At 41.6% G+C, this 13,154-nt stretch overlaps 1 protein-coding gene across 3 annotated transcripts; it reads left to right on the forward strand.

Annotated features, from left to right (window-relative positions):
- Positions 1 to 4,589: 4,589 nt before the first annotated feature.
- Positions 4,590 to 12,889, forward strand: LOC133018099 (1-phosphatidylinositol 4,5-bisphosphate phosphodiesterase delta-1-like). Of its 3 annotated transcripts, none has more exons than XM_061084403.1 (15): positions 4,590 to 4,737; positions 5,021 to 5,179; positions 5,670 to 5,898; positions 5,996 to 6,125; positions 6,502 to 6,730; positions 7,753 to 7,954; positions 8,687 to 8,831; positions 8,921 to 9,073; positions 9,187 to 9,342; positions 9,428 to 9,587; positions 10,390 to 10,506; positions 10,627 to 10,805; positions 10,950 to 11,082; positions 11,543 to 11,692; positions 11,935 to 12,889. In XM_061084403.1, the coding sequence occupies exons 1-15, from the start codon at positions 4,638 to 4,640 to the stop codon at positions 12,024 to 12,026; spliced, it is 2,334 nt and encodes a 777-aa protein (XP_060940386.1). In that variant the 5' UTR covers positions 4,590 to 4,637; the 3' UTR covers positions 12,027 to 12,889. The 3 variants fall into 3 exon arrangements, with proteins under 3 accessions (XP_060940386.1, XP_060940388.1, XP_060940387.1); XM_061084404.1 differs by lacking the exon at positions 4,590 to 4,737 and adding an exon at positions 4,772 to 4,937 and having other exon boundaries at positions 11,935 to 12,888; XM_061084405.1 differs by lacking the exons at positions 10,950 to 11,082; positions 11,543 to 11,692; positions 11,935 to 12,889 and having other exon boundaries at positions 10,608 to 10,762.
- The last annotated feature ends 265 nt before the right edge of the window (positions 12,890 to 13,154 follow it).

Genomic DNA, 13,154 nt, shown 5'->3' on the forward strand with positions numbered 1-13,154 from the left:
GACACAACACACAAATGTAAATGTTTGCCACACTTCCTCTATGTTTTCAAGATAAAGGCACTCCGGCGTTTCTGTTGACTGAACTCATTAATTTGTTCTAGAAGTTTTTTTTTTTTTTTAATTGAAACATATTTCTAGGAGCGGAAAGGTGCACGGCTTCATTCTGTAAAGTTCACGTTTTTATTTGAGTTTATATTTGAGTTATATTAAATGTTAACCCAAATAACTTAAGGTTACGGACAATAGGCTCTCACCCTCTGTTTCTCTCTGCCTCTCTCTTTCCCTCTCTCTCTGTCTGTCTCTCTCTTTCCCTCTCTGTGTGTCTGTCTCTCTCTTCCCCTCTCTCTCTGTCTGTCTCTCTCTTTCCCTCTCTCTATCTGTTTCTCTGTTTCTCTCTGTCTATCTCTTTCCCTCTCTCTCTGTGTCTGTCTCTCTCTGTCCCCCCCCTCTCCCTCTCTCTGTCCCCCTCTCGCTTTCCCCCTCTCTCTGTGTCTGTCTCTCTATTTGTTCATCTGTTTCTCTCCTTCTATATGTCTATCTGTCTATCTCTTTCCCTCCCTCTGTGTCTCTGTGTCTGTCTATCTCTTTCCCTCTCTCTCTCTCTGCTTGTCTCTCTCTTTCCTCTCTCTCTCTCTCTCTCTCTCTCTGTCTTTCTCTCTCTTTCCCTCTCTCTCTGAACCTGTCTGTCTGTATTTCTCTTTACCTCTCTCTCTCTCTCTCTCTCTCTCTCTCTCTCTCTCTCTCTCTCTCTCTCTCTCTCTCACACACACACACACACATGCACACGCTGAGTAAAAAGCACAAAACGATGCGCTACAGGTAAAAAAAGAACTTCCGATGTGGAGCCACTCCTCAAGGATTAAAACTTATTGATGTAAAGTGTCATAGTAAGACATCTGTTATTTACGGTCACTTCCGGGTAAAAACATGTTTATAAACCTTTTATAAACATTCAATGGTATAAACACAGTGGAGCAGAGGAGATGGCAGTAGGCTATAGACGCTCCGCTGCTGAACTGCGTCCCGGCACTTCCGCTGCCGTTCCCTAAAGTGACGCAACGATTTACGTAATAACCTGGGAGAAAGGGCGAAGGGGCCGCCATCTTGAGTGTGGCATACACTGCTAATTAACAAAACAATATATGGTTAAAATCTGAAGAAGTAAGAAACAATCAGAACAACGTTACACGTATAAATATGTCCGTCTGTAGAGAGGAGATATTCAGTATTTTATTCTTTTTACATCCCGCTCTTAGAAAATTGTGCACAGTGCAGTGGATTTCTTGGAGGAAAACTCAGACCATTCACTCGAGTAAAAGTAGCAATACTATACATTACAAATAAATTAAATTGTATCTATCTTCCCAAGCTATCAAAAGCTATCATTGGGTAAACTGCTCACTTGGTATAGTATTATCAGATTTTGGACCATCAATTTATTAATCATAGATTGTATATAAACATGGATGACGTGTCTACGTTTCCTACCATTACCCAAAAATAAAGTAATAAGTATCCTGCACATGAATACATTTTATGCATCAGGAGCCAAAGTCTGTCCAGAAGCAATCGACAAATCACAAGTCAATCTCAGCTGTCCATCGTAATGTTTCACCCCATTTTTATAGACTCAACTAACTAGTTAAAACCAAATGCTTGAACATAAATTATTGTGAGAAGAACTATAGCTAAAATGATAGAAACCATCATGGATAAAAATGTGTTTGATGAATACTTTGACATTTTAGTTTGGCCCATGTCCCATCTTCTGTCATTGAAAGGGGAAATTCATGAACTGTACTGCAGCAAGCAACTAGGTGGCGTTTGAGATGCTTTGGCTTCACTTTTTGGGGAGCAGTGTCATCCATCTTTATGCGGTCCATTGTTTCAATAGGCTGATTTAAGTGATTATATTTATAATAATGGATAATTAATTCCGTAACAATATACTCTTCTATCAGTGTTTTTAATATCTTGAAGGTATCTATTTGAAAAATGAAAGTACTTTAAATTTGCACTTATGTATAGTATATGTTCAGTACAGTGCATGTTTAGAATGAATTGCATTGCTACTCAGTCAGATGTGTCGTGTCATAATGTTCTGTTGGCACCCGTCAAAGTTGATCCACTGAGATATGAGCATGTTTTGGGGGAAACTTCTGAAAGTATGTCTGGCATCTGTGGTATCTGATGAAACAGCAGGGCCTGTTCTTGCTTGTTTGACAGGCACAACCAACAAGTAAAGACACAGACTTGAATATATTGCAATGATTGTTTTTGTGTATTAAGTAACATCCTGCATTGACAAACACTTGTCTATAGCACTCACACCAAAGGGGGAGGAACAGGCTCTGTTTTCCTGCCTGTTTCCCGGGATCTCTGGGATTTCAGACAGGGTCGACCCCGCTTCCGGAAGCTCTGGCCCTGATGCTGCATTAAAGCTCACTGATCGTGATGCTGACAGTGCGCTGAGAGTAAGCCGTGCCTGAAAGGGAAGTGCTGAGAGCCACAGGAGTCCCCAACACACCAGTGACTGCAGTGCTATTATCCTGCCAAGGCTAAGCTACACATGAAAAGGAAAGCTAAACTCACTGTTAACTATATGGTGAGCCAACTCTACCATTGTTCAAATGAGGGAAAAGGAAATAAAATGAAAATAAAAAGATAAGGAAATGATTGCCTAAAGCCTTAGCAGAACTTGACTATCGAAATAATGTTATAGCAGAATTCCACACTGTCTAAGTATTTCTTGTAAAACCTGATTACAGGGCTCCTGAGGTGATCGTAAAACGGTATTTTTATCCTTTGGCTGCAGGTGCATGAGTGAGCAGTAAATAATGTGGCATGCTAACAATGTCAAGTCACTTTTATTCAGGAGAAGTTGTGTGGGGACACTTTTCAATGCAGAGCAGGCGTGTACTGTTAATCTACAGAGACCCACAAATCCCCACCATTAGCAAGCACTTGATGAAACCCAGAGCAGAACCTGGCTGAAGAATGCTGGATATACAATAAAGTCACACAGTGTGTAAACTGAGCCCATGACTGGTGTTTAGAGCTGCTGCTGAGGTGTGACCTGCCCTCCTGTGACATCAGCAGAGCAGCTTGCATGGCAGGCTTGTCAAACCGGTGTGAGGTGCTGCAGAGCTGGAACCATTCACACCGCCCTGGAGAGAGAAACACACCAGTCTGTCCCCGGACTCCATTCAACAAAGCAAAAACAAAACCAAACTGGTTTTCCAGTCTGCCTGCGCTCATGGACAGAAGGTCAAGTGACAAGTGAGACGAGGACGAAAAAACCTAAACTGTAGGCTACACAAGAGAGAGAGAAATCCAGAGAGGATGGAAATGAATGGGGGTGAAAAGACAAACAGCGGTAGGACACATGTTTGTTTTCTGTTTTTTTGTACAAGTTAAAGTGCCTGTCGGGAGTAATCAGGTAAAGCCCTGTATAATTATTGGGCCAATGGGAGTGAAGTGACTTTATCTCCTTTTTCTTACAGTTAAATTGCTGCTGAGAAACTTTTTTTCTCCAGCAATGGAGAATATAGAGTGAAACATGATAGAATAATAACACCTGTGGAGTCGCACTTGTCTATAGGCTGCCAAAAGGTGTGGCCCTATAATCCAGCCTAGTTTCAGCATTGGTGCAAGCAGAAACTAGTTTTGGCAAACCATGATAGTCTCAAGATTACCTGGGAAGAAGAAATCTACAAACTATTACTGCAAATGTTTGAAACTGAACGTAGCTCTCTGTTCTCTGTGATGAAGAAGTTTCCACGGGCAAGATGTTGAACACCAAAAATGGCCCCTAATAGTTGTTGAATGCACTAAATGTAATTGTAAGTCGCTTTGAATAAAAGTGTAAGCTAAATGACATGTAATGTAATGTTTGTTAAATTGTTTTACAGCTAATTTTGATGACTGTGTTTCTTTAAAACGGGTAAACCTGGTGGACTTTACAGCAAATCACAGCAACTTGCAGTATAGCAGTATCGCCACTAGAGAGCGTCCGTAAAGCAACAATGTCAGGACTGAACCTTCACTGTACAGTAAAAGTGGACTGTGCCGCTTTATTATTAATAAATCAAGTGAAACGTGATGTTTGATTTAGTTTTTTCTTTTCAGATCAAATAGATAGATTGACCTAGCTGTATTTTAAACATGTATTGTGTTTCTTCTGAGGTTAATTCAAGTGTAATGGCTGTGAACCTTCGTTATAGGAGGTGAGACGCAGTCCGGTATTTAGGATGGTTAGCGAGCTCAAAGCTAAATCAAGCTCAAAATCTGTAATTTAAAGTCCTCTACCGGGTGTGTGGATGTTTAAAAATGACGTCACTGCCTTCAGACTTTATCAAGCCACTTCCCTGCTTCATATCAGATGGAAGTATCTTAATAAGACATAAACTAATATGTTCAGGAGAGGTTGTGTCGCAGCTCCTAAGCACTGAAGCAGCTGGATAGGGTGTGTGTGTGTGTGTGTGTGGGTGGGTGTTTGTTTGTGTGTGTGTGTGTGTGTGTGTTTATGTGTCATCTGACTGAACTTTGACTGAGGCTAGTCCACGCCTCTTCCTGCACACACGGCTCGCTTCTTGCTCCCTGCGAGCAGTAGGAGCGTTTCAACACCTGAAGGCATCATGAGCTGCCTGCAGAGACAAGCCGAACTCAGCTCATCTGAGGAGCTAATGCGCTGTGCCAAGAGCCAGAGAGCCATGCAAGTGAACTCGAAGCTGCTAGGTAGGCTGCACAGCAGGTATCTGAAGTGTAACACAGAGGAGAAGGAACCGAGGGATCATCCAGGGTCGGACCACAGCACACACTGTGAAGACCTCACCTTGATCTGATGTGTGAAGCTGTTCAACTTTGCTTCTTAAAGGGCTTTTTAATCATCCTGCCTGGGTGGCGTTTTGGACATCCACTCTTTGAGATGAAAACAAGTTAGGAGACAGAAGGGCTGAGTTTCAGGTTTAAGTCAACTGTCAGAAATGTAATGTTTCATCTGTTCTCTCTGGTCTCTCAGGGATGGAGGGCGATCCGGACCTCCAGTTCCTCCTTCAGGGTGGAGATCTCCTCAAGGTCCGCTCCTCGTCATGGAGGAAGACCCGCTACTACAGACTCCAGGAGGACTGCAAGACCATGTGGCATGAATCCAAAAAAACATTCAACGCAAAACAGACCTGTGAGTGCTGTCCCAGCATCCCGCCTGCCTGTGTGTGAGATATTCTGCCTGTCTGTTTTCAGGGTTAATATGACTTAAACCATCAAGGGCTTTAAAATAATATTTCTATCTGAAAGACCTGGGTATTTTCAAATACTAACCTTGTTGCTGATGGGTGTGTCTGGAGAGATAGCGATGACCTTAATGCAGTCACAGTTTGATAACTGTGGTGTAGTCATGTCTTCATTGCTCTAGCTACTTCTGATAACCAAGATCTCTGCACATTAGTGACTTTAAACTTTACTAAAAGCTCTATTCCTTCAAACCTGTAATGTGACGTCAGTATACTGCAAACAAAAGGCTTATGTTTACCAAGCAGGCTGGTCTGTAATGCCTAAAGATACCAGAAGTACAGAAGAGCTGCTATTTTTTGTCAGTCCTGGTCGGGAATCCCTTTATTTAACAAAATACCATGAGTGCAGCATAATTTACGCAGCTTCTCTGCTTTCAGTCTCGCTGTATGACATCTCAGCAGTGAGGATGGGCCGACAGTCGGAGGGTTTAAGGAAGAACACAGAAGAAATGGTGGAGGGTCGTTGCTTCTCCATTATGTTCAAGAACCGCCGCAAGAACCTGGATCTCATGGCCAGCTCCGAGGAGGAGGCCAAGCAGTGGGTCAGCAGCCTGGAGAAGTTGATTTTGAACTTAAACAACCTCAGCTCCCAGGAGAAGTCAGAACAGTATCCTTTACATGTTCATGTTTAGTGTTTATTGTTGGTGGTCATACCTTGTATTGTATGTATGCATTTGTCCAATCCTTACATGAGAAACTTTCAGTTGGATCTACAGCTGCCTGAGGAAAGCAGACAAGGACAAAGACGACAAACTGAGTCAGTCAGAGATGAAGAACTTCCTCCGTCTGGTCAACATTGAAGTAGACGACGACTACGCAGAAATTCTCTTCCAGGTGAGGCCCTCAGAGGTTTTTAATGCTTCATAATGATGGAAATGACATGGAAATGCAATGAGACACTATAAAAACACACTGCTTCAGTGAAGATTTAAACTTCAAACCATGTTTAAAGGTCTCTCCTAGAACATTAAGTAATTCATTAAAGGTACGAAGACAGACAGGAAAACATGATATTTCAGGCAAATTGTGTGTGTGTGTGTGTTTGTGTGTGCGTGTGTATACACTGTTGTTCTTAAGTAAATTGCCTGTTTGAAAAATAGAGAAATACTTCTCCTTAATTCTACTAATATAGTCATCTTATATCAGTTGTATTGTACAGTTAGTTCAGTGTCAATTAAACCTTCATTTATTATCCAATTTTCTCATATAGCAATGTGACAAATCCAAATCTGGATACCTGTCTGGAGCGGAGATCCAACACTTCTATGACCTGTTGACCCATCGGGAGGAAATTGACGTTATCTACGAACAGTACGCTAAAACTACAGGCTTCATGAGTCCTGAAAACTTAGTTGAGTTTCTGATGAAAGAGCAGAGAAGCAAAGCCTCACTGGCCCTTGCACACACGATTATCGAGAAGCATGAGCCGGATGAACATGGTCAGTACCTGAACTGAAATAAGATGTTTTTTGTTTCAGGTTGTTTCTCCACAGTCGGCATCACAGCTCTGCTGGTTTTCTTTAATCACGGACTGATACACAGCGCTGAATGCTCCATTCCTGGTAGAACCGGAAACCAGCTGGCTGTGTTTTTGCATTTGCCGTAAAATTAGTAATTTCTAGGTTTTAATATAGTGCTGCTAATGCTTTTCTTTAATTTCCAAAGATTTTTCATATTTGGTATTTACGAACGACCCTTCAGAATCAATTTGTGGTATTGTTTTTCACAGTCGCTCAGCATTAGGGTTTAAAGTAGCAGGATCTCTGTGACACCTGTATGGGCAATATTTGGCCAAGTTTAACAGCTCTGTGGTTGGGAGCATTGTTATTGCTTGTTTGCTGTACTGGTGAGTAATTATAGATTAAACAACCAAGTGTAATAAAAGAATGAAAGGTAATGTGTAACTTTAAGTGTGCTGATGCCATAAAGAAGAAACTGGATTAAATTAGTTAATGTTAAACTACAAGATAAAGTTAAACACATGCAGTTTGCAATAAATACCACGGATTCAATGGGGTTTGTGCATATATAGATCAGTAATATGTTACAATATATTTTTTGTATTTATAGACCTCACAACGTCCTGAGTCTGGAGGGCTGTTTTTCTCTCTAAGTAAAAGAAGATATCAGTTTATTTTTATATACCCACAGCCTCTTGGATTGTTTAATTATTATTTTTCAGTTTCTTAACATTGTTAAGTAATGTGGGTACCTTGAAATACGCTGTTTACATGCATTATTATAACTATGATAAGTTATTATAACTAATCTAAGTTATTATTTAAGTATCCTTTATCCTGGGATTGAGTTTTAAATAAGAAAGGAACCCTGATCCTCTTAAGAAAGACAACATTATGTAACCTTCACACATTGTGTCCATGTGTAAATGACTGATCCTTCACTTATTGTTGCTTTGATGCACCACTGTCACATCAGCCGCCTTACTCTTATTTTCTGTCAGTCAAGGCGAAGAAGATGCTGTCTAAAGATGGCTTCCTCATGTACATGCATCACCCAGAGGCCATGATCCTGAACTCAGATCACAGTGAGTTGTACCAGGACATGAACCAGCCCCTGAATCACTACTTCATCTCCTCCTCACACAACACCTACCTCATGGAGGATCAGCTCAAAGGGCCCAGCAGCACAGAGGCTTATGTCAGGTGAGAGCCCACCCCCGACCACCTGAATCAGTAGACAAAAACAAAGCACTTCATCAAAAAACTAAAAATATAGGGAAATTACAGAAACCATTAGTGGGAACAAAGTGGCTTGTCAGAAAGGTTTAATACTATTGGTCCAGGTTTAAGATTATATTAGCACTTTCACCCTATTTCCATCCATCCATCCATCCATCATCTATACCACTTAATCGTTTGAGAGTCGTATGGGGCTGCAGCCAATTCCAGCTGAAATTGGGCAGGAGGCAGGGTACACCCTGGACAGGTCTACAGTGGATCGCAGAGTCAACGTTTACAAACAACCATTGACTCTGACATTCACACCTATGGTCAATGAACCAAATCCAATCTGCATGTCTCTGGAGGAAGGTGGAGTAGCCGGAGAAACCCCAAGATGACACAAGGAAAACATGCAAACGAAGCAGGAACCTTCTTGTTTTGAGGCCACAGGGCCAATCACTGCAATACCGTGCCTGCCTTTTTACACAAAAATGATATATGTTATATCTGGTCTTGTATCTGTTAATTTAATGTTCTCTCCTGTGATCTGCTCCACTGAGACAAGTTCATATTTTAACCATCTGCCTGCAGGGTTACACTGACACTCACGTCAGGCCTCTCTGGGGCTATTTGTCATATTTGTATGTTTGTAATATTGTGGTATTTCTATTTACAATATATCATATTCACTAATACTGGTTGTGACTCTCTCAGGGCTCTTCTGAAGGGCTGTCGCTGCGTGGAGCTGGACTGCTGGGATGGATCTGACGATGAGCCAGTGATCTACCACGGCTACACACTCACCTCTAAGATCCTCTTCAAAGACACAATCAAAACCATCAAGGACTATGCATTCAAGGTGTGTGTGATAGTGTAGCATCCTGTATAGTATTGTGTAGTTTCCAGTGAGTGAATTCTGTTTGTCTCCTTGTCATGTGTCAACCTCAGACGTCAGATTACCCTGTGATCCTCTCGTTGGAGAACCACTGCAGCCTGGAGCAGCAGAAAGTCATGGCCCACCACATGAGCTCCATCCTGGGCAGTGCACTTGTTACCACTCCGCTGGGGCACGGCATGCCCACAGATTTCCCTTCTCCTGAGGTTGTTATTCAGTCGTATCTATCTGTAGATTTTATTCTAGTCCTTTAGCTAAAGATGGTTGTAATGACATCAGTCACTCACACTCTTTGATATGCTTGTGTATTGACATCTAGGAATTAAAGGGAAAGTTCCTAATCAAAGGGAAGAGGTTAAACAAACTGGAGGCCATCTTTGCCTCTGAAACAGCAGCAGATGATGAAGACGACGATGTGACGGAAGAAGAAGAATCAGATGATGAGGATGAGCAGAAGGAAGAAGAGCCAAGCAAGGTGGGAGTTCCATCAAGGGAGAAAAAATGGATCAATTGCAGATAATTGAGTTTTACTTACCCTTTATCTTCTTTTTAACGTGTAGAAGAAAAAGAAGCTGAAATTAGCAAAAGAGCTGTCTGACATGGTGATCTACTGTAAGAGCGTCCACTTCAACGGCTTCGAGGACGCCGTTCAAAACCTGAGCTTTTACGAGATGTCGTCCTTCAAGGAGGGAATTGCCATGAAGCTGGCAGAGGAGTCGGGTGAGGAATACCTCGGGTGTAACTCACCTCTGTGTTTTAAGCCTCTTTCAGACATGCACTGAACACTCATTTTCTCCGGTTTCTCTTGCTATCCTCCTAATAAAAACTCTGGATAATATGAGAATTAGCCCATGGGAGAACACAACAGGAGCTTCCCTAGAGGATTCACCCTAAGGGAGTGGGCGTGTGTATGGGGATTCTAACATGGGACATAAGCAATATAAGAAAACTAAAACGAGTACAAATATCTCAGGATGAAAAAACAGTGCCACACACATAGAGGACACTGACAAAATTGTAGACAAAAACAGCAGAATGAATCAGTTTTATTCCGTCTCTGCCTACCGCACCAACACTTACCTGAACACTCCAGAGATTTCTGTGTTGTTGTGAACATGTTTGAAAATCTCCTGCTAAATTGTTCATACGTGAAAGGTAAACTCTGCAGGAAGTCCAGACAGACAGATTGTATTGAGATTCAACAAGAGTTCATGTCTGAAAACAGCTTTCGTGTTTTGATCTATATAACTTTCAAATTTGTTTCTTTAATTTGCTTTCTGAAAGAAGACTTTGTGAAATCAGGTCTAATGTTTTTGTCAGTTTTGTAACATCCTGTTTCCCTTCATATCCTGTTCCCTCTAAACTTGCTTAATGGACACTGATAACCAGCTGTTCCAGTTACGATGGCACTGCCGTCAGAATCAAGTGCACATATGTTCTGTATCTGCTGGTACTAAATGATACCATTTAATTTCAGATCAGTAATTGACAGTAGGTTCCGTTGTTGATGTTTTGTTAACAGCAAATGCCTACATCCTTCATAATGAGAACAAGCTGAGCCGGATCTACCCAGCAGGCTCCAGGACCAACTCATCCAACTACAACCCTGTGCCCCTGTGGAACGCCGGCTGTCAAATTGGTACAATCCTCAGACTATCCCATAGTAGAGTCGGCTCTGATAGTATGGCAGCCATCAAGGGGAAATCTTGATCTAATGAGTCTTATACATCCCTCACTCAGTTAAATCATTTCTGTTCAGTGGCTCTGAACTTCCAGACGACGTGCCCGGACATGGATTTGAACCAGGGCAGATTCCTGGTGAACGGTAAAAGTGGCTACATCCTGAAACCAGCCTACATGAGGGACGAAGCCACAGGGTTTGACCCCAACACTTTGACCCGAGGAGCCTGGCTCAAGCACAAGACGCTCCATGTCATGGTGACGATTGTCTACACAAACACAGACACTGGCATTAATCCAAAGCAATTGCTGTAGAGTCCGGTTCTTCATGAAATTAGTCCATTATGTGACGGATGTTTGTTTTTTCTAATCAGACATGATGTGCCTACCATCTGCCACCAGGTTATATCAGCGCAGCAGCTCCCCAAACTGAAAAAGAAGAAATCCTCAATTGTGGACCCGCTGGTTAAAGTGGAGGTTCACGGAGTGCCGGAAGATGTTGCTGTGAAAGAAACCAACCCTGTTGAAAACAATGGTACCTTTCCTTTTATGTACAGTACATTGACATTGAGTGTTCTTTACATCTTGATGTAGTTAAGCATTTCAAGGATCTTTACATTTATTTCTGTATTTTTAAAGCAAACTACAAACTGAACTGAACGCAGCCAATGCAATGTATTTATTTTTATCCCAATATAGCGTCAGTATTTTGGCTTACTTCCGGATTATCTAGAGGTCTGGTAGAAACTGTCTCTTCCAGCACTAAACAACACACGCAGCACTTTTACTCTCTAGTAAAACCTCTTGTCACTCGGAAAAACACCTGCTCAGCTCACTCTCGGGCAGCTGCCAAAATGCATTCTAGGAAATGTGGCAATTCTTTTCAAGTTCAGCAAAACAGGTCGAAAGCAAACAAAATAATTATTGGAATGTGACATACATGAGAAAGAACAACCATGAAACATCACTGAGTGAATATCTCCCGTTTTTTTCAGGGTTTAACCCTTCGTGGAATGAAAGCTTCGAGTTTGAGGTGTACATGCCAGATCTAGCTCTGGTGCGCTTTGTTGTGGAAGACCACGACACAACGTCTGGTAACGAGTTTGTCGGACAGTACACACTTCCCTTCAACAGCCTGAAAATGGGTGAGTTCAGTATCTGGCTGCAGATGGTTGCTATACTTGTCAGGTCGTGCTTTTTTCTCCTCACTGTAAACCCAACAATTTTAAAGCACTGATCGTTCTTTGTGTTCACACTTGATAAATGAACAGAGACATCAACTCTCTGGTCGAGCAAAAGAGAACTCCATTCACACGCTGCACAAAGAGCTCTTCATATTCTTCTTGTTTTTCATCGCTGACTGCAAACGCTTTGTGCTCTCTCACAGGATACAGACACGTGCCTCTGCTCAGTAAGAACGGAGACCGTCTCCCCTCAGCCGGACTCTTTATACATGTCATGGTCGTAGATGTTAAGTGAGACGTCGCCGACTGAAAAGTGCCTCTGCAGGAAACTAGGACCCCCATTACACAGCCGTGTCTCAGCTGCTTTGAATTCGATTTTATACTTTTTTAGATCTTGATTGACTTATTGGCTTCGTTTTAGAAAAAAGTTAGATAAAGACCACAATCTTAACAGTAAGAAAGTACAGATCTCTCTCTGAAACAATGAGTTGTTTGAGGAGCTGTTAGACTCTATATCACTCCAGATCAAAAGCCTTATATAGGTTTAATACAATGCAATAGTTCAGGGGTGTCCAAACTACGGCCCGTGGGCCATCTGCGGCCCGCCATCCATTTTCAATTGGCCCGCCTCAAAATTAAAAAAAAAAAAAAATTTAATTTTTTTTTTTGTTCTATTTTTGAAGAAATTGTACTTTCTTGATACTTGTTGTTCTGGGTTTGTACCCTCGGGTACCCTTGAATTCACTTATAAGTAGCTTTGGATAAAAGCGTCAGCTAAATGGAATGGAATGGACTATGGCCCACTGTATTGTACTTCTCAGTTAACGCCTTTATGCCCCCCCCGCTCCAGGGCAGGGGGGCGTGGCAGCGTGAGTGGCCCAGACCTTCGTATTTTTTTCTGTATGTGGCCCTTGGGATAAAAAGTTTGGACACCCCTGCAATAGATGTTCAGATTGCAATAGCATTGATTTAGTTTTTACTATGAAAGCTTGTGTCCCTCATTTCTGGTCAGTTTGTTTTGTATATTTAAATCTTTTTATTCAAATGGACCGCTTTATGAATCCTGGAAAAACATAAGCAAACTTTAAAACAATCTACTTTGTCTTCATCAGTTTATTTTAGTCATCAATTACATGTATGAATATTGTTCATGTAACATCATCTTGACTACTTTTATCTTTTTATAAATCAAGATGGAGATAAAATATTCAAACACAAACACTGGTCTCTCTCGATATTTTTTTCCAGCTCTGATTTAAACAGTGTTTCCAGTCATAAATTATCTGTTGCACCAAGTGGAATAAAACTGTGTAGTTGTTAATGACCAGGTTGTTGATTAACTATGACGATAATATGGTTTACAGCTCAGTAGTAGCCCACAGTGCACACCATAGGAAAACCAAGGACCATTTAAAACCCCTTT

Source organism: Limanda limanda, chromosome 13 (genome assembly GCF_963576545.1).
Source record: "Limanda limanda chromosome 13, fLimLim1.1, whole genome shotgun sequence".
Classification (NCBI taxonomy): Eukaryota; Metazoa; Chordata; class Actinopteri; order Pleuronectiformes; family Pleuronectidae; genus Limanda; species Limanda limanda.